Source organism: Thamnophis elegans, chromosome 2 (assembly GCF_009769535.1).
Source record: "Thamnophis elegans isolate rThaEle1 chromosome 2, rThaEle1.pri, whole genome shotgun sequence".
Classification (NCBI taxonomy): domain Eukaryota; kingdom Metazoa; phylum Chordata; class Lepidosauria; order Squamata; family Colubridae; genus Thamnophis; species Thamnophis elegans.
In genome coordinates this window covers 112696723-112721224 of record NC_045542.1, presented here as the reverse complement: position 1 = coordinate 112721224, position 24502 = coordinate 112696723, and the positions used below count along the sequence as shown (strand labels likewise).

Sequence of the window (24502 nt, the reverse complement as noted above, 5' to 3'; positions counted from 1 at the left end):
ATTGGAGGGGGGATTATATGGCGTATGGGAGATAGATAGTCTAAATAACATTTCTTTCTCAGAGAGTCAAGGATATTTTGCCTTGTACCTGGAGTGCTGTGACTGGGAGGCATTTCCAGTTGGATTGGATCCTGATTGGATCATGTGATGGACATGTGGGTGCTGGGCAGGGACTTGAACTTTCACTTGAGTGAGGAAAACCTGGAAGCTTTCAGATTCGGTGTGCCAATATTACATCTCCAATAAAATGGAACTTTGAGGAAACCCTAGCTTCAAGTTACTTGGAACCCTGACATTAACCCAAATCTGATACCAGTTAGAAAGTGGGAGACAGTGAATTTAAGTCCCACCTGAGCTATGAAAGTGAATTTGGGCCAGTCATTCTATCTCAGCCCAACCCACCTGACAGGGTTGCTCGTGGGGAAAATAGAAAGAAGACATGTTGGTTATGTTTGCTGCTTTGAGTTACTTGTAAAAATAATAAAGGCGAGATACAAATAAAAATATTTATTAAGATAATTATGAGCTTATGACAAAGCTTCTTTCCAAAAAGTTCTCAAACTATTAATTTTAATATGGGAAGGCTATTTAAAATGGATTTCAGAGGACTAAGAAATAAAGTAAATGGGACAAAATACTTTGTACACTATAATAGACAAACATGCCTTAAGCTGACCTATTAGAATATACAAATGTTTTTTTCTGATGTATAAGCATGTTTGAAAGTGGATATTCACACATCCGTATTCCCACATTCACCTGCCTTTGCTTGCAATTTCTTGCTTGTAATAGAACAGCAGAATATGCAAAGGGGAGAGACATAGAGCACGTTTCACATACCAAACATGGACCCTTTCTTAATATCTTAATTTGGGCACCGTATACATTGCTAGATACGTGAAGCGGAACAGCTAGGAAGAAGTGGGTGTAGAAACAAAGCTGATATCTACACGAAAAAATATTAGAGGGGAATGAATTTCAACAAAACAAGTATGGAAGAAAAAAGAGAATACTAGATAGGTGTCTGTGCTTGGAAAAGAGTTAAGAATAGGGGCACTAAAAGAAACCTTTGAATAAAACAGGCAAATGACTTGTAGTGGGGTTTTCTTCCTATTATCGTTCATTTTGAACTACATTTTTTGCAATGTAACTTGTCACATGATATGCAAATCACTTTTAGTTTCTTTCGAGGTATTAATAAATTAAGAAAATTAGTGGATTTAATGCTAATAGTATCTAAAAATATCTAATACCTTCTTATCTTAGTAGTTCTTATTCCATAACCCTGCTTATTATTGAGAGATGGTGAAATGACTGTAACATTTAGTCTGTTTAGGTCTTGTCTGAGAGTGGTAATGCATATTGAAACTAATGAAATAATGTGACCTAACTTAACATAGATTAAAAACTTTGGTTTATCCAATACATCTATTTTCATTCTAAGCCATTGGTCTGATCTGAAATATAAACCAGTACAATTCACAAAGTTTTCTTCAAATTATGATGTTGCTTAAACTGAAGCTATATAATCTTGAACTTATTTCAGACTCGTGAGAATCTGCAGGCTTCCTTTCTTATAGGTTTGTTTTTATTTCATATTCCCATATTATTATGACGTCCTTTCCTTGCCTATACTCTGTTAAGATTTCTCTGTGCTGGTGAATTTAGTGTTGCACCAAAATTTGGCAGTCTTCTGTTTCCTGCATTTTAATGACAACTTTTGTGCCTTTGCTTTAGGCAGGTTCGGTCACTCATTTTGTCACAAATACATTGATATCATTTTGTACACGGTGAGGCAATTGTGCTGAACTCTCCAACTCTACTTTAAAGAAGGCCTGCATTGTGTGTTAGGTCTGAATCACATACTCAGTAAAAGGCTCTTCATGCTCAGTTTAGACAGCCATGGCTTGCTATTCTGAAGCATGTCTCCATATTTCAATAAAAAGAGGGGAATAAAGCTGGCCAGAGGCAACACTGATTCCATGCCACCACCCTAAAACAGAATTGCTTCAGAATATTCTGAAAAGACTGATAGTTGAAAGGAATAGAGGCTGCAGAAAAAGCTCAAGCACATTGTTACAACAAAAGCAAACTCATCTAGGCCATGCAAGAAATCAGCTGTGCGGCTAGAAAAAAGCAGAAGGGAACACAGAAATGTCATTTTAAATGTGCAGTATCTGTTCTCTGGACAGTTGGCATTGCTTGGCATTGTCCCATCCCACCCTGAATCTGAGTTGTCAGTTGCCAGGGGCTTCTTCTGGGCTGGCTGAAAAGTAGGACAGCTAAACATGCTTTTTCTCTTTGTCTCTCTCTCTGTGTCTCCTGAAATACTAAGGAGGTCATCTTTGGAGGGAGGACAGAATTTAGTACCTTCAGCAGTAAGTCATTTTTAAAAACCTAAACCAGAGTGAGCTTGAAGGGTGTAATACTACTAAAGAAGCAGTGGTGTATTAACCATTAAGCAGACTAAGCACATACTTAGGGCACCAGGCCCAAAGGGGGCACCACAAAGTTGAGAAAGAAAAAAAAGCCAATGAAGATTTGTACAGTATGTACAAAGAAGGGGGGCACCGAGATTTGTCAGTGCTTAGGGCACCAGTGAGCCTTAATCCACCACTGTAAAGAAGTGCAGTGAAACATAAACATTTTAGAAGATGAACCCCAATAGCTGAGTCTCTTGGATGTCTGACAACAGCCTCAGATGTTTTCTAACTCTACAAGAGATCCTGCACTTTTAAAATGAAAACAGCAAATCAGAACATCACCCAAAGTCAACACTTTATCACTATATCTATCAACAAGAATATAACCCTCTATATATAGTTAATAAGCATATTTGCATTTAACTTAGATGCATAATTATATAATTATAATTTATAATTTAAATCAATTATAACTTTCCTAGTTACATAGTTCTAGCTAATATACTAACATTAGCGGATTGTTTACTCTGTGTTTCTTAATAAAATTACTTACTCTTGATTAAATATTTTCTTAAATTTTGGAAGCAATTTAGCTTACATGATCATTTTGTGCTGAAGGAAAATAAATGAAAGAATGGCTCAAAAATTTTAGACTAAATTCCAAATTTAAATGTGTTAGTGAAGATAATAAAGGCTTCTTATTATTCTGAAGCCTATAAATTGAAAGGTTTATGTAAGGTTGAAGTTTAAATTCTTTATTTCAGAATGCTATGTTGTGTGTTTTACTGTAAATTGGTATCTAAAATTTTACTATCTTGTCGCTTGGTTAACATTAGCATTCTGTTGTAGTATTTTTCTGTGTTTTGTATTTAAAATGTAGAAGCTATAGGAAATCATGTTACTAACCACCAGCAGGAGGAACAACTTGGTCCAGGAGCTTCATACTAGTTTTCTTCCAGATTTTCTTTATGACTGCCCTGAGTTCTTCATTTGCTTGCTCTAAATTTCCTGAGAAAAGTGAGAAGGAAGGAAGGAAGGAAGGAAGGAAGGAAGGAAGGAAGGAAGGAAGGAAGGAAGGAAGGAAGGAACACAAATATTAATTTGTAACTAAAGAGCAAAAATGTCAATATCTCTGCACATGGTTTGGATCTCTACAGCTAAGCCAAAATTAAATGAAGTTTCCACAAAAGGTCAATAGCTTTGACACTAGCTTAGTTTGCTTTTGCTTTGGGACAACACCACATAGTCAAATATGATTCCTCTAGATTCAAAAGACTCAGATTCAAGAGAAGACCTATCACTTCCAGTAGATTTGTGATGTTCTCCTCCCACAGCAAGACTAGCCGATTGGATTAACAGATTTTGAAGTGGTTCCTATCTGACTTGGACTGTTTCAGGAACACGCCCACATTGCTCTGTTTTTGTGCCAAGGGAAGAGAATGAATAGAGAAACAAACACAGTGGCCACCAGGATACATTTGAGAAGCTCACAAGCCTGAATTGGAGGGCGATAGCTGGAGGGTGACAGCAGGAGGCTAATTTCACAGATCCTTCAGCAATCAGCACAGAAGAAATATTGGTTAGGATCCAGAAGGAAATTGACAGACACCAACATTAGTGACAGCCATTTCAATGAACAAGTAGCATAACAAGGAAGACTTTATATGAAATGCCATCATTGTCAAACAGATTTATATCTTAAAAATATAGAGTAGTTCAAAAAGTCATCTGATGTATTGGACATATGCAAAATTTTATCTCCTGATAGTAAATTCCCTGGATGTACTGAAGCAGCTGTCAAAAGGAAGACAATGGTTATGAATAATTGGTCCTCTGGTCTGTAGATACCAAACTAAAGCAAATGTGCAAAATAAAGAAGCTACTGGAAATTCATATTTGATAAAACATATTTTCTGATTGCATGTATATGCAATTTTTTGAATGCTAGAGATTTTGAGAAATCAAGACCAGTGTAGATACCAAGTTCAAAGTGCAACTGATTCCCACCACCTATGCTATTTTTTGGTAAAGGAAACTATTGTCCCACAAAATACTGTGATTTTGTGCTACAAACATAACTACAATACTTTTACAGAGAACCATAAATTGCAATCTAAAGTTGCTTTTTTCCAGAGGCAACAGTATTTTATGGTTATTCTTTGAAGATTTTCGCTTCTCATTCGGGAAGCTTCTTCAGCTCTGACTGGATAGTGGGGAATGTAAGGATTTCTATTCCTTGTAGACAGCTGGTCATTTGAAGTTTATATTAGTAACAGCTGAAGAAGCTCCTTGGATGGGAAGTGAAACATCTTCAAAGAAAAAACAGAAAGTCCAATTGCCTCTTGAAAAAAGCATCTTTGGGACAACCATGACCTGGATAACTGAGAATCTCCATAGACATACATGCAACCTTTTACATTTACAAAGTCTCCAGGGTGGCCACCACATATACCAATGATCAGTACTAATTATTTGATAAGGAGAAATAAAGTATGATTAAAATGTTTATTGTAGGCGCCTACCTTCAGTTTTGATCTTCAAGGCTGTTCTTACTAAAGCAAATAGAGTAGCATTAAACATAACTGTTCCATCACTGTTTAGGGGCATGTTCATGGCTACCAACCTCTGCAGATATTTAAAAAAACAAATAGACACGAAGAATGTGTTTAGCAGATGTTTAAAGTGTATGCCCAGGAAATTAATCTAAAAATGCATAGGATGTCATATCATAATCAACTAGTTATTATTATTCATAGTTATCATTAGCTGAATGCTACAGGGATATCTTACAAAATAGAGGAAATTCTGCCTGACATGAGAGTTCCATAAGTGTGTTTTATAATTAATGCATAAAACAATTCATACCAAACATACTTTATACATTAAGATAAGAAGATAAATATTTGGGATGAGCATATCATAATTACTAAAAGTTTCATTTCTTTTTATTTGATAGCTTCATAGTTGTTTAGTTCTCTCATAAAATCAGTGGGAAATATTTACAGCTACAGGAAGAATCAAAAGTAATTTCTGTGGATAACGATTCTAGATATCTTTTAAATTTCCATTGTTCTGAAATGAGCCATGTGTTTTTTTTTTAATTTAACTATAAGTATTTTATTTATCAAAGAAAATAAGATGATCCTTTCCATCATGCTCTCCTCATGGATAATTTAAAGGCATTTGCTAATCTACATTAATAGAAGAATGATAGTTTCATGCTATGATTCACTTTCTTACTACTTCTTTAGTATAAATGTTAAGGCATTACCGTGGTGGTGCACGGTTAGAGAGCAGTATTGCAGGCTACTTTTGCTGACTACCACTGACTGCAATTTGGCAGTTCGAATCTTACCAGGCTCAAGGTTGACTCAGTCTTCCATCCTTCCGAGGTAGATAAAATGAGGACCCAGGTTGTTGCGGGCAATAGACTGACTCTGTAAACCGCTTAGAGAGGACTGTAAAAGCACTATGAAGCGGTATATAAGTCTAAATGCTATTGCTATTTCCACAACACTGCTGATCTGTTGAAGATAGGATCGTGTTTGTATATACAACTTCAGTATAAACCTGAAATGTCCACACAACCAGAAGCTACTGTGCTTTTCCTGCTTATATTCTATGTTGATAGGCAACCTTTTTTGATTGAAGTATCTCAGCTGGCCTTTTAGTCCTAGTTGGAAGTTACATGAGTCACATGAGCTAGTGATCTCAGCAGCAAAATCCATGTCATGTATTTTTTTTAAACTAAGAACCATCAATAATCTTGCTTTCATTAGGGTAAGCTTTCTTTACCTTCTTTCTTAACTGTGAATAGGCAGTTAATAAAAATCTTGACTATTGAATGAATTCTTCAAAACTTCCTTATACTACCAGTCAAATATTACTCCATTTCAATGAACCAGAACAAAGGAAAGAAGTGGCATTATTTTTGTAATAATATCCAACAGAGCCTAGTGAAAAAGCTAATAATTAATACTGGAGAATTGGGTGCAATGAATATACAGGTATCTCTTCTCTAGAAAAGTGCATTATGTAGAGGTTTTCAAAGATTCAATGACCTCGGCCTACCTTGCAGGCTACTCTGTGAGGACATAACTTCCCAAAGCCAAGGGGAGGCTGGATACGTCGCAATAAAGTAACAACATCAAGGTGTTTTATTCTCCCTCTATAAAAAAAGATTTTAAAAAAGTTAAAGATTATTGACTTAAATTAGGCATTGTTTTGCTTTGTTTTTCACCTCCTTTGATGGGGATGTATTGTAGTCATGAGTGTAACTTACTTTGCTTCAGGATCATATTCTGACCATATTCTTTTAAATTCATCCAGATGATGTGGACCAAGGATAGACCAATCACGTGTCAGATAATCAAAGTTGTCCATGATGACAGCCACAAAAAGATTGATAATCTTAAAAATAATAGAAGACAATATTACCATATAGCTCAGATAGCAATCAGAAAGAACACTTTGAAAGTTTTGTCTATTTATTAAATTAGATTTGGACTCTGAAATAAATATATCTTTTTTGAAAAAGAATTTTGGTGCCTGTTAATCAATTTTGGGAAAGCCTTTTCTTTTATGTACACCTTCCATTCTTTAGATAGCAAGTGGAAGGGTTATTACAGCAAAGGTTGGACAGATTCCTACAGGTCAGTGATGGCTAACCATTTTTAGATCACATGCCAAAAGCGGAGGGAGTGCAGAGGGATTGTGCAGAGGCATGCCACATTCATAATGCTATGTGCGCGAGCAAGCAGACATGTGTGAATGACCAGCACTCCCCTTGCTTTTGGCATGCTTTTTTCACCCTCTCCAGGCTCCAGAGGCTTTCTAGGAGCCTGGGGAGGGCGAAAACAGCCCCTCTACCCCACCCCGGAGGCCCCCCAGAGACTTCAGGAGCTTTCCTGAAGCCTCCAGAGGGTGAAAAATGGCCCTATGGGAAACCCGGAAGTTTGGGAATGGTGACTTTCGGTTTGTCCATAGGGCCATTTTTTGCCCTCCAGAGTCTTCAGAAAAGCCTCCTGAAGGCAACTGAAGCCTCCGGAGGGTGAAAAACAGCCTCAAAAGAAGGTCGAAGCCAGCTGGCCAGCACGTGCATGCGCGCTGCAACTGACAGGCAATATCTTGCGTGCCCTAACAAATGGCTCCACGTGCCATCTGTGGCATATGTGCCATAGATTTGCTATCATGGCTATAGGTGGAAGCTAATTTTAAAAGGGCTTTGGTCCATACCATTTATGACCTTGAAGATTAGAATTAATGTAAAATATTCTTAAATATACTAAAATGTCAGCTTCCCAAGAAATTGGAAACATTATAGCAACTTCAGTGATTTAAAATGTTAATTATGGCAAACATTTTATAATAAAAACTGCAACAACAATGAAAGAAAAAAGTAGACTATTTAAAAAAGAAAATGCTATGTTAACCAGGCATAATATTACTGAACACATTCATATCAAGGCAAGAAATATGTTCTCATTAATCAGAATGCTATTAGAAGAAAATATTTTAAGGAAAACAATATGTCCCTCAAATACTGGAATACTGCTATCATGTCACCCCTTAGTCCTTCTTTTCTCTAGACTAGCCAAACCCAAATCCTGCAGCTGTTCTTCATACATTTTAGTCTCCAGGCCTTTCAACGTCTTAGTTGCTCTTCTCTGCACTTTTTTCCAAAGTCTCAACATCTTTCTTGTAATGTGATGACCAAACCTGTTTGAAATATTCCAGTTGTGGTCTTAATAAGGCTTTATAAGGTAGTACTAAAATTTACTGTGATTTTGATTTGATGCCTCTGTTTATAGATTTACCAAAGGTTATATTAGTTTTTTTGGCTGCTGCCACATACTGCTGGCTCATGTTTAAGTGATTGTCTACTAAGACTCCAATGTCCCTCTCACAGTTACAGTTTTTGAGCCAGGTTTAGCCTAATCTGTACATGTACTTTTGGTTTTTCCTGCTATGTAAAACCTTGCTTTTCTCCACATTAAATTCCAATTTGTTGGATAGGGACCATTGTTCACGTCTGTCAAGATCTTTTTGGATCCTGAGTTTGTCTTCTGGGATGTTGGCTATTCCTGCCAGCTTAGTGTCATTTGCAAATTTGATGAGTTCTCCTTCTATTCCCTCATATAAGTCGTTTATAAAGATATTGAAGAATACTGTATCTAAGATGGAACCTTGCGGTACCCCACTGTTTACTTCTAATGTAGTACCATTAAGGACTACTCATTAAATGCGGTTTGTCAACTAGTTACAAATCCATTTGGTGGTGATGCTGTCTATCCCACATTTTTCTAATTTACCAAGAAGTTTGTGATCTACTTTGTCGAATGCCACTGTAATCTAGATATACTACATCCACAGAATTTCAATGGTCTACTAATTTAGTCACTTTGTCAAAGAATGAAATAAGATTGGTTTGGCATGACCTGTTTTTAACAAACCTATGCTGGCTTTTAGTTATATGTTTATTTGTTTCTAGATGTTCATAGATCTGGTTTTTTAAATTATCTTTTCCAGTATCTTGCCATGTATTAATGTTAGGCTGGTAGATGTTAGGCTGATGTCAGTCAATAGAAGGAGGTCAAGTGCTCCATTATGGACTGCTACAAGACTTGATTTTCTCCCCACTATCATGCAAAGTTACTAAGCTAGATCATCTGCTGGCATGAGTTGAAGTTTCAATATGCTGATGGTATCCAATCCAATTATTTCCCACCATGTAAATGATATGGTAAACTCAGAGGCTATTTTGGTCCAAAAATGGGATTTCACTAAAACCTATTAAGACAGAATTGGATTTGAGTCCAGAAATAGTTCATATTTGATTCTGGATAAGATGATGCTTCTGCAAATAGAGTTGTCCCACAACTTGGGAGTCCTATTGCACCCATGATTCTTGACTGAATAACAAGAGTAAGCTGTAGGCATGAATGCCTTTTTACAACCATCATTATATTGATTATTTTGCTTCAATTGTGATCTTTTCTAGATCAAGAGTCTTTCTTCTTAGTCACTCATACACTTAGCACTCTGTAGATAGATTACATGCAGTGTTCTCTTTGGGACTGTCCCCTCCTTTGGAACACACATCTTACCCTCCAAATATTTATAACACCCTCTTCTTCCTATATTTTTGGAAAGCCATAAAATCCATGCCCTTCAGAAAGCTTTTTGAGGAAAAATAAGAGCATGTTATCTTGAAAAGGAATACATTATACTGATGGATAATAATTGAATTAACTCAAATTTGGTTTTTATCTGATATTAATACTGTAGGCATACAAAGTTTTTGAAAGTGGAGCACCATATGAGTAACAGCAATAAGGAAAGGAAACTATAAGTTAAACTAAACTAAATAAACTAAACATGACATAACATATGCTTTGTGAGTTAATATAATTAATCTTTAGTACATTTGCCTGTTCAAATTTTAGCCAGTCAGAAATTTTACTTTCTAGACTCACCAAAAAAGCACATAACATATAGAAACTGATGAAATAAATAATAGCAAAATTGCTTCCACATGTGTATTCTTCTCCAGGGTTAAAATCGGAGTCTGAATCACAACGTTTTCCTGGCATGCAAGCTAGCATGATGTCCTGCCAAGCCTCTCCTGTAGCACACCTTTAATATGGAACAAAGGAAGATAAAATAAGACAAGTAATATTGGTTCTTTTTAGCATAACATTACTATTATTGTTTTCTAGTAATGGTCCCAGGCAATTTGAGTGAGTGCACAGTAAAGAGTCATGCTATGGCTGTTTATTTAAAAATATATTAAATCTATTCACATTAAAAACTTGAAAGTATAAGTACATTGATTTTATCAGTATTAATGTACTATGCTGGCGGTTTTTAGTAATTATTCTCAATGGTTGCCTTATGATGTAGTGTAATAGGAGTCCTATAGGAGTCCTAGGCTGCTTGTACATGTAACATCTAGAGCCCACATAGATTTAGTGGTTAAATGAATAAGCAGCCCAGAAATATACAGAACTCCAATTACACTATATTATTAGGCAACCATTGAGAATGGCACAATTAATGCAGGAGGTATCCTACTTCTCCTTCCATCCTATACTTCAGAGAGTCAGGGTCTACCCAGGTTGGGTTTCTTCCTAATCTTTCCTTGTTTCATAAGCTTAAAACATTTTTTGCACATGTTGTAGTCACCTCTGAACATTTTCTCCAAGATCATCTCTAAATTTGCTCCATCCCTTCTATTAAATAATGCCATCTTGTTAGACCAAGGACCAACTGTAATGGCACCTATCCTATGAAGCAGGCTCCCCTATACTCAGTTTCCACCCTCCTGGCCTTCCAGAAGACTGTGAAGTCTTGATTTTTTTCTCCCAGATATTGAGGAAAAAAATATAACTTTCCAGGCAGTTAGATGAGCCTAATGTAAGTGTGGTTTGTTGAGTCTGATACTGTAATATATATAGCACTTGACTACTATTGTGTTATGAATGCTTTAATTTTTTTAACTTGTTCTGTAGGTGTTTTATTCTATTGCTTTTGTTGATGTCAATGGCTCAGAATTCATACACAAGACAGATAACTATATTAATATTTTTTTTACAAAACCAATTTTAAGAGAGTATTAGGTACAGTCTTCCATTGTATAGGCGTCTGGGCAAACTCTGTTGTTGAAAAAAATGATGAAACATGCACCCTGGCCTTTAATATTTGTATCCCAACATTGAGTGCAGATAATGTAAGTCACATGGTTTTGCTGTGTTGTCAAAATACAGTTTTATCATTTGCTTTCCTGTGCTACTGCAGTCAGTCCCAAACAATCTACAAATTTTCTTAGTCTGAACTTGAGTCTGCTGCTTAACTAGCTTATACTATATATGTTTTAATTGTATGGTGCTACCTCTGCACTTTCTGGTCCCTGGATGGGGCTTTCCTCTCTGCTTTTCCTATGAATCTACCAGCTTTAAATGTATTGTTGATGTTCCTTGCAACCCCATTGGACAGGACAGGGATCCAGCAGCTACTGAATGTATAATTTTAACACAGACTTATCTAACTGTACTGTCATGTTATTTGGGGCTGTAAGGGAGGATATGGGGACAGTACACGGTTAGGCTATCTAAATTGCCTTTTAGCTCTCATATGTAATTTCTACTCATATTCAATTATAGACTCTCACATTGATCTTTGGCAATTGACATTTTAATTGGAAGTCATTGCAGTGTATCTCCTGCAGTCCTTTGTCTTTTTCTGTTAGCTACTGATGACCACATAAAACATATCTACTCATGAAGTGGCTCTTTCTGCATTATGAAAAGTATCGAACAGGACAACTGTTTCAGGCTGTTTACAACGTGGTAGAAGTTTAAAGTGAATATTTTCATTTCTTTTTAAGTAAAACATTAAACGTTTGAAAAATTGTAAAAAATCACCAAATGATAGAAAACAAGCAAGAATCTGGCATTTCTTGCATTCTAGCTTCTTCGCTGTCATTTTTAATTCATTGGCAAACTAAATATATGTGGAATACTCAGAAGTTCCAGAAAAAGTACCATAATGATTCATCTGATGTCCTATCTTGGATTAAGGTATGTTAAATACTTTACTTGTTTATGACCTATATATTATATGTACTGTTGAAGGAACAGAAGTTTAACTTCTTATGTTAATAAAGTGTTTTTTCACAACCTACCACAAAACCATTGCACACATTTTTGAACTCTTTTTTTTTTCTTCCTAGAGTTTCAAAGTACTCCACAAGTTCAAAGTACCCTTTTTCCAGGTCAACCAAGGATTGATCCATTTGGTTATAACAGGAATTGACCAACTGTTTTATTGCCCTAGCCTGATGTTATGGGCTGAGAGAAAAAGTGACCGGCCCAAAATCACCTAGCCAGCTTTCATGCCTAAGGTGGGACTAGAACACACAGTCTCCTGGTTCCTAACTTAGTATCTTAACCACTAGACCAAACTGGATCCTTACGAACTCTATGCCAGTAATAACAAACAAATTCTACCGGAAGAGAAGAAGCACCGCTTGGGGGAAGGTTTGAAAGTTGTTGTTCCTGTTAATTTGATTGCCATCTTTCAGAGCAACTTTGCCAAATACCTGAAAGAGAAGTAACAGCTTACCCATGGTAACCTTTTGCAATTTTGATAAGCCTAAACAGTTGATTTTCTGCAGTATTGAGTCAGATGCTTGTAATATGAAACATTTCCTATTTTTGAACCCTAATACTAATAATACTAATACTAATAATTATTATTTACTGGCACATTGATCCTTAGCCATAATTGTCAGGTTTTACAATACAGATTGGTAGTAAACCTCAGCTCTCCAGGTGTTTAATTTATTTACTTTATTCTGGATTATTTTACCTAATAAAAGACTTCTAGATATGAATCAATTGGATAAAACTCCATTACAGAGAAAAATGAAGCTATATACACATAGATTGTCCTCTGTGATATAAAGAAGTCAATACCTTTATATAGGTCTATGCTCCAGTCAAAACTGTCTACCTTTTCTTCCCACCTTTCTTAGTTAACTGATGTTTGGGTTAGCCTTAAATACATTTATATAATTCTCCAAGATCCAAAACACTATTGCCACCTTGTCATATTGGGGCTTGCATCATCTCCACCTCTATTATCTTCTCTCCTTTTGTCTCACTCATTTCCTCCTTCTGGTTGTGGGTGGAGGGTCTTTTCCTGTACTCCAGTTTTAACTGTAGATGAGCCACCCAGGGAACAGCTTAGGGTGTATTACTCTGCTTCTCTAATATTGCTCCTCAAGATGTTGAATTTGAGCACTGTAGGGCTGGCTTTATTTCTTTCATCTTTCTGTCAACCAATTGGCTTATTAGCAAGCAGCCAAAACATTAAACTTTAATTGTTTGCTGCTACCTTGTAAATGAATAGCTGTCCCATAAATTTAACGTTTTTGAAAATTAATTATTCAATTGATGAGTGGATGGAGTAGTTACCAGATTACTGTGCACACCTACTGGTGGAGGCTTTTTACTGGATGGAGCATTTCCTTTGGGTTGGAATTTCAAGCTTAATATGGGATTTTTCATGGTAACAACATATAGAGAGCAGCACAACACAGACCCATTCTGGCGCACAGTATCAGGCTCATTAGGTAGAACAGGCCATAAAATCAGCTTCACACAATAACTACTTGTATTGAGATTGACTAATAAAAAATTATGAAAGCCTGATTGGGATGCATCTCCTTCTCCTTATAGTTTAGACAATTAGACCTGCCTGAGCCAATTTTAAATATTATTTGGACTTTCTAAACTTAAATCTTGGGCCAGGTTCCTGCACATCTTTATCAAGGGTTATCTTTCTTACTCTCTACATTGGTGGGCATGCATTGTAGATGCAGCAAGATTTAGAATGGCATGATTTTCTGATGGGAGTGGAATGCAGCAAAATGTAGCTGTTTAGTTGTGGCATATACTGTGAAGAAATACCCCTAAAAGTGGTTGGTGGAGCATTTTTGTCCTATGACAAACAGGCCTAGAGCAAGACTGAGTGAAAGAAGATGGTACAATTGCAAGGAATAGGGAAGGAAACTGAAAGAAACTAGAGAAAAAGTAATGGAAAATAAAAGAGTGGGCAGAAATTTTCAACCCACCAAGCAGCCTTTGGGGGCTTACTTATAGCTTTTATACATTGTCTATGGTTTGTTTTCCCCAACCACCAAACTAAAAAAAATGCCAAATATTTCAGCACTTTGTTAAGGGGGAGATAATTTAGCACTTCAAATTGTTTATTATATTAATCAGAAACTTTTCTGACTCTGTAATAGATGGTATTTAAAGAAAGATCCTACTCATATTTAGTTGTGCTGATTTCAATCCTAATTCCTAATATGTATTTTTTTCTGTTGCATTACTACCATGCTATGGTTAATGATCACTAACAGTGGTGGGTTCCGGATCCCGTTGCAACCAGTATGGTGCAACGGGACCAGGCATCCACCACATGCACGCATGTAGCACGCGCATGCGTACTTACCGCTCGCGACGCTCCAGCTGCCTGGCAGTGCATTGCACAGGCGCGGTACACTCCGTGCATGTGTATGTAAGCCCTGATCAGCTCAAATACAGGTAAGGAGAGCGGGAGAGCAGGTGGGCGCTCCGGAGCACCGTACTGAAATGGCACCTGTGCTCCCAGCAGGCACCTGTACGCCCATACTGGGGCATACCGGTTGTATCCCACCACTGATCACTAACCATTTCATTGGTTTAATCTATGACTATGTCAATTGCCATGTTATTGCCTCTTTGCAAACTTTTACTATATAGAAAAGACTATTACAAACCTCATTTCCCATTTGTGAATGAATTAAGTAGCATTGACCGCAGTTCAGTCCAGGGGTTAAAAAAAATCCTTTAACTGCTAAATTTGTCCAGGAGTCTTAATCAAAGTGTTGGCAGCACATTAGCACATTCTCTACATACAATAAGTATTCTAACACAGATTGGCAAGAGACTGTCAATATCCCATCCCTTTATAATTGACTTTCATCATATACTTCCTCATTAGGAAAAAAATAATTTGTTTTTATTACCTGCATTCCAATAACAGCATAGATGAAAAACAACATAGCTATCAGAAGGGCAACATATGGCAGAGCCTAAAATGAAAGGAAGTTTGAAAATAATAACTTGCATCTATTTTTGAAGCTATTATGCGTGGACTATACGTTTTTCTAATTTTAATTTCTACTCATCAGAAATAAATAGACAAGGATTGGCAGGGAAAACTCTACAGTTATTTAAAATGATATCCACAGATGAAAGTATGTTGTACTAAATGACACTAATGTGTTGGCTTCAATGTTGCTTGCTATTTCAGGGTAGTGACTCAACATAAAGCTGAGTCTTACTTTACTTTAAATGTTATTTTAAAATAACGTATACAGGTAATCCTTGATTTACAACAATTCATTTAGTGACACCATTCATTCAATGGCACAGGAAAAAAAATGACTTATGAATGTTTTCACAGTTACAACCTTTGCAGCATCCCCATGATCATGTGATCAAAATTCAGGTGCTTGGCAGCTGGTTCATATTTATGACCATTGCTGTGTCCCAGGGTCATGTGATCACTTTTTGCAAAGTGATAACAAGAAAAGTCAATGGGGAAACCAAATTCACTTAACAACCGTGTTGCTAACCTAACTGTAGTGATTTACTTACCAATTGTGGCAAGAAATGTTGTAAATTGGGGCAAAACTCCCTTAACAAACTCTCACTTAACAACATAAATTTTACCCTCAATTGTGGTTGCAAGTCAAGGGCTATCGGTATAGGATTAGACTTTATGGTTAATAAATGCTTTTGAAACTAGTATTCCAAATTACTAATGATTTTAATTAGTAATTTTCATCCTGTTGAACAATTAAGAACTATGATTGCATATTTCTTAATGAAGAATTAGCATTTTTGAACTAACAGCAACAGTTACGAGCCAGGTTATTATCCTTAGTCTGTAATCATGGGCACACAGAAAATATGTCTCACCAATTTCTTGTAAAAATGTTTAATCAGAACTGCAAAGAATTGGGCACAATCTAAGTGCTATGCAGATTATTATATTATTCAGATCTATACACATAATCAGATCTTTGTTGGTATGGGGCCAAGGTACCTACAGAACTGTCTTCATTCCATCCCATCATCCCATCCCACCCAATCAGGCAGGCAGGGAATGTTACAGACCCCATCATTTAAAGAATTCTTATTGGTGGACTCTAGGAAGAGAGCTGTTGCCCGCACCTTGTGGAATATTATTCTGCAGAGGTGAGACTGACCCCCAGTTTCCTGGCCTGCCAAATAGAAGTTAAGACATGCTCTGGAGCCTTACCTGGTGAGCCCAGGGGAATATGCAGTCTTGGGGCCAATTAGTTCCCTGAAAGCCCTCCCTTCGCCTTTTAACTAATTTTAATCTCTTGTCTCCTCTTAAATTTTTAAAAATGTTTTAACTTTCATATATACTGTTTTATATTTTAACATTTTATTGTATACCACCAGTCCCTCTTTGAGGAAGCTGGGCAGTACATAAATGTAAAAAATAACTACAAAATAACTAAAATAATATAAATATATATTCCAATCAATATAATGCAAGTACAGTTATATATGTATATGTATGCATACCCATGCACACGTACACACAAAAGCACACAGAACAGAGAGACACAGAGATATTGAACATCCTGATAATACACATCACCATTGTTTATAATGCGTTTCTCTCTGGATCACCGTGCAATACCTAATACATTGCATTTTGACTCGAAAAAAGCAATTCTTTTAAATGTTACGCATACCTGAAATGACTTAATAAATGTCCACAATAAAGTTCGGATTCCTTCTCCCCTGCTGAGGAGCTTCACTAATCGCATAACTCGGAACAGACGGAAAAATGTGATGGAGATTCTAGCACTGTCTTCACTGTTCTATAGGGTATTATACAGAAATCAAACCATGTAAAAAGCAGAATACAGAACAATTCGGGAGAAAAGAAAAAAACAATAACAAATGCAAAGGTGAAAGAACTAAGGTTGGAATATGTGTCTCTGGGTCCTTTTCCATTTTATAAGTATGAGGTGACAGGAAAAAAATTACATGCTGGTACACAAAATCCGTACAAATGCTTCACTCATCACATGCATTTCCATGCTTTCCACATTGTTAATAGGGTCAAGTTGAATTTTCCTGTAGTACGGTTTGATAGGTACACTGACAACAAAATCAATCACTGCATACATTTTTGTAGGACAAATACAAAAAAAAAAAAAAACCAGTGGAGGAAAAAATAATAAAAATAATAAACTTGAAGTAGATGTACAATCACTGGGGTTAGTTTGCTATCTTACCCCAGATTCATCAGTTGTGACAGTTTCACTTGGCTTTGGCTTTAAAAAATTAAGAACATTATGTATTAAAATCAAAGTAAAGATGCTGAAAAATAGTTCTACTTGGCAATACTGCGAAGAGGGGAAAAAAGAATTCAAATTAAAGTTTCATAATATGATGTCGATTAAGAAAAAAAAATCCTTTTCACCTATGCCTTCATTAGTCATTACTGACAGAACTGTTCAAAATGTGATGTTCCACTATACTAAAATACACTTTGTTATTATTAAATTATATCTGACCTTGGTTGACTATCTTGATAGGCCTCCCTCTAAATCATCTTTCTCCCAAATGATGTCTTCCAAATCTGCTGGGATCACAGCTCCCCAATTTCTTACCACATTTGTGTAATTTTCAGAGTCCCAACGCATTTGGAAACTCTCAGGTAGGGGAAAGCTCTATTGATCCACTAGTCTTCAATTTGTGAGTAGTTATCCTGATAGAAGTAACACCATCACAATTTTTTTTAAAGGGTGAGAAGTTGTAAAGAGAGGAACAGAGAAAGTGAAATAGAAAAGAATGGTGCCTCTATATAAATTATTGTCCCTTTTACTATAAAACTCAGAGGTATTTGAAACTTGTTATTTTGTATTTTATATTTGAACTCTAATACTATTGTTTTGGTTATCATAATGCTTTATTTATTTATTTATTATTTATTTATTTATTTATTATCAAAATTTATATGCCGCCCAATCCCGAAGAACTCTGGGCGGCTTACAAAAAAAAAAGAGAGAGAGAAAAGACAGTTTAAAATCACAACACCACATACATTCATTCTAATCGGGTCTGGACATCAACAATTAGGTCAACAGCCCCAGGCCTGCCGGAACAGCCAGGATTTGACAAGGGGCTATTAAGTTATTCACAGACTGTGGATATTCCATAGAATGGTGAATTTACAAGTAGGGATATGGTCTAAGATGAATACTTGGCAGTCTGTCTGAACAAAACAACACCGTGTTGGCAACTTTAAAAGAACACCTACATTTAGATGGATGATAATTCATGATTTATAAAGAGTTATGCTTCAGTTTTCATCATTATTCTGATTTTTTCCATAGTGCAGAGTTCTAAATGCTTATCAACTTCAGATAAGCATCCCTATTTTACAGTCTATCCTTGCCTTTGCGCCCTTTAGATATGATGAAATTGCAAAGCCCCAAATTCAGTCCGGGAATTGGGCATTTTGCAATCCAGGTAATTTTGTAGGGTATGAAGTTGGAGAAAGTTAATCTATGTTATCCTATAAGAACATTTTTCAAGAGCAGTATAAGTTGTTCTATGTTTAACAGCAAATTAAATGAAGAAAATAAAATTGCATATTGCCATAGTACAGATGTACTGCTGGAAATAACATTCTGGGATAATAAGGCTAATAGCACTTATTATTCATGGGGGCTTTCCATTCTCTGTGGAGTTCAAATTACCACCGGATTGAGAACAAATGATAAAAGGTTGCTTTGACATCCTGAACATTTGATTGGTTCCTGGGGGCAGCAGAAGAGTACTGGATTATAGATGTCTTTGTCTTGATTTTAAGAAAAAAGCTTTTCTCACATTCTTAGGAGAAAGAGTGCACTGTTGCTCTACCATTACTTGAGAGCAAATGTGATTTTCTTGCACCGAGAGATATAAATATATATAGACCACAGTTTGAGACAATTGCAATAGTAGTAAAGGTAAAAACCAAGAGATAGTGAGAGAAATTCCCAGATCTCTGCTTCATATGGCCAGCCATCTGAATATAAACTGTTATAGCAATGAAGTTACAATTGGAAAACATGCTAATTAATACTGGCTACTGAATATAAGGTACAGACTCTTAATATATAGACTTGCTAAGAAAATGGACTATTCGGTCCTTACTTTATTAAAACATTTTACCAGATCACTTTGTAATCTGACTGCATAAATTTTTAAGTACCTATGTATGTCCACTGAAAATTATTTGGCATACCCCACAGGCAAGCAAAATACTTACATGGAATTACTGTTACATGCTTACTGTTTGATCATTTGGGGGTGTTTGATTATTTGGGGGTTGTTTTTAGACAACAAACCTGAATATTAATGCATGTTTTCTCAGAATAATCATTTTATATACAGTGGAGATTAGACAACTTTTTTTCTTGACAAAGGTATTATCAGGAGTCTAGTAGCACCTTTTCAGACTAACAGTTTTTATTAAAAGGCTTAAGCTTTTGTGAGGTGTCTCTTCTGATTTCTGCTACCATCAACTGAAAAGGTAAATGTTCCCCTTGCACATATGATATGTGCTAATTGTTTCCAACTCTAGGGGGCAGTGCTCATCTCTGTCTCAAAGCTAAAGAGCCAGCGCTGTCTGAAGATGTCTCTGTGGTCATATGTCCACCATGACTAAACATCGAAGGGTCATGGAACGCTGTTACTTTCCCACCAAAGGTGGCCCATATTTTTCTACTTGCATTTTTACATGCTTTCAAACTGCTAGGTTGGCAGAAGCTGGGACAAGTAACAGGAGCTCACTCCATTACGTGGCGCTAGAGATTTGAACCACCAAACTGCCGACCTTTCTGATCGACAAGCTCAGTGTCTTAGCCACTGAGACACCGTGTCTCTTCATCATCAGCTAACATGGCTCTAATTTTACTATGTCTTTAAAATAGTGGTTCTCAAACTGTTATTCATCAGAGATGCCCTTTAAATATCTTTTGTAGCCATGGACAATGGCCCCAGACCCCCAAAAACCTAACTCAAGATTTAAATCATAAATTTATTTAAGCCTTCACGACTCCCTGTGTCAACATCACATGCCCCCAGGGGACCATGGACCACAGGTTTAAAAGACTGAATGCACCTGAAGTGTGATAACCTGGATTTTATTTGAATGTCTAAATATGTCTCCAAGGACTATTTCACAATTTTTTTGCATTTGCATTTTGCATTATATTGTGTATATTAACATCTCAGTCTACAGTTTTACAGATCAATATGCTGTCCTTTTATGTGAATTTTAAGTCTTTGTAAACCTATTTTTAGAAACAAAACAAATATGACATATCTTTTACACTTATTTTGCCTATGCAAAAGGCATGAAAGATGTTTAGAAATAAAATAAGGAGGAATGATTACTTTTGCCTGCTATGTATTTTTTACACTTTAAGCTATAAAATATTAGTCTGTTATTATTGGGGAGAATAGTGTGATATCATGAACATGCTATTTATTTGTAAAGGGTAAGGAGTGCTATTATCTAACTTCCACATTTACGGGTATCAATTTGATAACGGGTATCAATTTGGGTTCTAATGAAACGGCTTGTATCTGTTGATATTAGTAATGCTGTATCCTGTTTTCACAAGATAGCTGTAGCTGCCAAAAGTAACAAATTTACTAAAATAATTTTAGGTTTTTTAACCTGCTGAATTTATAAATGTCATATATTTTGTAACACCATTGAATTGCAAGATATATACATTTATTTATTTATTTAGATGGATGGATGGATGGATGGATGGCTGGATGGATGGATGGATGGATGGATGGATGAATGAATGGATGGATGGATGGATAGATGATAGATAGATAGATAGATAGATAGATAGATAGATAGATAGATAGATAGATAGATAGATAGATAATATGTCTATAGGTAGAGATCCACCCTTTAAAAAATTAAAATACATAAACAACTTCTTTGCCAATCTTGTGTCTTATTTTACTTTTGATTGCATGTATCTATTTGTAGGTGGTTTTTTTTAAGTTTCATATCTGGATGAATTTAAAGACTTTTTCTAGTTTCTTTGAATACATGATTTATGTCTCTCAGCTTATAGACATCTTTGGAATAGGAAATGCAGGCACATATGAAAAATATCAAGAAGGCAGTTCCAAGCAGGTAACCAAAACACTCTTATTTTTTCTGCCAGTTGTGAATGCTTTAAAGGGGACAAGATTTTCTGCCCTCTTGCCCTGCCTGAATGCACTCGGGGGAGAAAGTTGGGATATAAATTAAATACATAATCACAAAATAATTTTGAAAAGTGGTCCAAAATTTTTAAAGCTAAATAAATCTTATGCAGAACTGCCTCAAAATATAGCCGTACTTGAAAGGCCTCAGCAGAGAAATAGCTCACCTAATGGAATCACTGATTCCACAATTTAACTTCTTACTCCTACTCCTAAATTTCAGATGAAATCTTCCTTACTGTAATTGTAGCCCATGAGATATTGTCATGTGCTTAGTGCAGAAGAACAACATTGGAAACAAATATAAAGCTTTAGTTTTTAAAACATGTCAATATTCCTTGATGTTCCACATTGCTCAGACTGCATGCTGAATAAAGAATTTATCATTACATTTTAGGAAGGACATACGTAAAGTGGAACATGTCCAAAAGAAAGAAATCAAGGATGATATAAGAAACCAGGGAGGAAATCAAAGGGTTGCTATATAGAAAACAGGTCTATGTATTTGGAACAACAGTCAATCATTCACCTTGAAATACCATCACCCAATGGTAACCAAGGAAGAAAGAGAAATGAGATACAACAAGAGGATGCTTCTTGGTCCTGATCAAATGATATGCATACTTTGGGATTGTGGTTACTTGCAACCCCATGTAAGGGGAAAAAATCTGATTTTATTGGCAATGATGAGCTTTCCTTTTATTCTTACTTGACAAGGATCATATCTCACAGAAAACATCCCTCCATGCTTTATGAAGGGTTGGTAATCCATAACTCAAAGTAAATACTATTGAATACATAAATATGATCCTTCTCTTTCTTCCATATATCTTGATTTTAAAGTTTGTTCTGTTGAATCAGACAGTGTAAACAAACAATGGACATATTTTAAAATAGCCATCCAAACTATTTCTAAGCCTGACATAAGTTCTTATAAAGACAAGTATGTCCATAGTGATTTTTCCAAAACACTTGACTTCTTTTTCCCAAATGAGAAGACTAACTAATTGCTAATACTAGTTTTGGAAATCTGGCACAACCACAGCTATTTGACTGTCCAAGAATAAAACAGAGACAGTATAAAATATATTTTCGAATTGTTTATTATACTTTTCAACTTCAGAACGTAAATTTCACAAAAAACTCACCACTGAAAGCCTGTAATATATAATCCAGAATGAATCATCTAGATCAGTGTTTTTTAACCATGACACGTTAAATCCTGTGGATGTCAACTCCCAGAATACCTCAGTCAGATATACTATGAATTCTGGGAGTTGAAGTCCATAGGTCTTAAAGTGGCTAAGGCTGAGAAACACTGATTTAGGTAACTAGAGCTCTCTCTTAAAAATAAAATAAACATGAAAACTAGTGTCAGTGCCACTAGATAAACCAGAGTAGGAAATTACAAGAAGACTAAAAGTACTTTAGTGAGATTGGCTGCAACAATAGAATCTTGCAAGTGTGATTGTGCTGTATCTTCTCCTCTTCTTTATAGTTCAGTGAGTTAGGGAGGCTGCTGAGAAGCTTCTGAATCTTATCTAGCTGTTGTGTTTCTGCCAATGTCACCCTTTTCACACACCTCGGTCAAAGCCATTTCGTTACTCTTTATGGCCAGTTAACAGAAAATCATTATTGCTTGATAAATTAAATCAAAGAAGCAATTGTCTCAAATAAACATGAGGCATACAGTATGTCCTTAATAGATCAATGACACAAAACCACTTTGCTTAACCACCACAATTAGACCAGAAACTATGGTCACTTAACTGCCACAGTCATTAAGCGGAAAAACATGTGTCTGTGACTGGCTTAAGACCTTATTTCCCATTTGTGAACCACCATGGTCATTAAGCAAAATACCACAACTGAGACTTCCTCCTTATCTAGTAACTCTTTTGTCATAAGCATAAGCCAATTGCAAAGAGCAGTCCATAGTGATGGGATGCTGCAATGCTCATAAATGTGAGCATTGCTCATTAAGCATTTTTTTTCATTAATGTGACTTTGAACAGTTGCTAAATAAGGCAGTCAGTGACCGAGGGCTACCTGTACTTTTTCTTCAAAGTTTCAAAGTTTAATAGCATTTGTATGCCGCCCAATCCCGTGGGACTCCGGGCGGCTAACAATACAAATAAAAAAGAATTATGAATTACTTCGTATTATGTTCCAATGAAATCAGGGAAGAATGCCTGCCTGAATTCTTTTTAATACTACCTTGCTTCCCAGAACTTAAGGAAAGTTTCAGCCCTTTTTGTTTATAGAATGGTTCTTGCTTATTTCCTTCATGGTCATCACTAGGTCAGTATATTCTGGAGAAGCTATAATAAGGTGAAATAAAAAGCTCTTTGTTTGCCAGCTTTTGTACAGACACAGTTTTTTTTTTAAATGTAAGCATACTTCCTAAGGGCAACTGAAAGTATTTGAAGGATTTATATCAACTGTCCGCATGCCAAATAGATAATCACAATAACTCTTCAATATATTCCATCAGTTCTGCAGCCAGAATCCGAATCTCTTGTCTGAGTATCTCTTTTAAGAGCAGGATACAAAACTTCAAGGATTTTGAGTTTAATACAGGATTAATTTGAACCAATCACAATATTTCAGTCACATCTCTTCTTTACAGTATGGCAATAAAATAGTAAAAGAAAGTTTATTCCCACAATTCTGAGTTATTTGGGGAAAAAACATAGTGATAAAAAATATAATACACAAATGGTAGCCACACACTATGAAATGTAGACATGTACAACACTGAGTTCAGAAACAAATCCCTGATCTTCTTGTATCAAGAAGCAAGCAGGAGAAAAAAAGAATTCAAACTTCTCAAGATGATCTACCCTTGTTCAACAAATCTGGTTTATTTGTGCAAATCAGAAGCCATATTAGCATGTCTCCAAATCCAGATATAGTTGAGTGCTACTCAACTATGAATTTGCTAAAGGAAATTTCAGGTACTATTGGATTAAGAATGAAGCAAGATGAAACTAAACAGCTTATCCAAAATTGTATCTATACCAAGACCATTCCTGGTATACAAACTTAATAGTGTGAATTTTTCAATTCACAGTTATATTTTAAGATTAGATTTAGAAAAGTATTCTTATAAGTAATTTGGAGCTTGCTAAGTATTCCTTTCTGCTGGACAAATGGTATTGAGAGATTATAAATAATTGGATATAGATTAGTAACATA

At 35.9% G+C, this 24502-nt stretch overlaps 1 protein-coding gene across 3 annotated transcripts in view; it reads right to left on the bottom strand.

Moving 5' to 3' along the window:
* Window positions 1-24502, bottom strand: part of CACNA1D (calcium voltage-gated channel subunit alpha1 D) — a 230413-nt gene that overhangs the window by 37256 nt on the left and 168655 nt on the right. For all 3 annotated transcript variants that reach the window (XM_032211813.1, XM_032211814.1, XM_032211815.1), the window contains 8 exons: window positions 16765-16893; window positions 14998-15063; window positions 12431-12522; window positions 9899-10058; window positions 6706-6833; window positions 6495-6591; window positions 4946-5048; window positions 3330-3431 (listed from right to left, as the gene is read on the bottom strand). In XM_032211813.1, the coding sequence (XP_032067704.1) occupies window positions 3330-3431; window positions 4946-5048; window positions 6495-6591; window positions 6706-6833; window positions 9899-10058; window positions 12431-12522; window positions 14998-15063; window positions 16765-16893 (877 nt within the window). The remainder of the gene's footprint in view (window positions 1-3329; window positions 3432-4945; window positions 5049-6494; window positions 6592-6705; window positions 6834-9898; window positions 10059-12430; window positions 12523-14997; window positions 15064-16764; window positions 16894-24502) is intronic.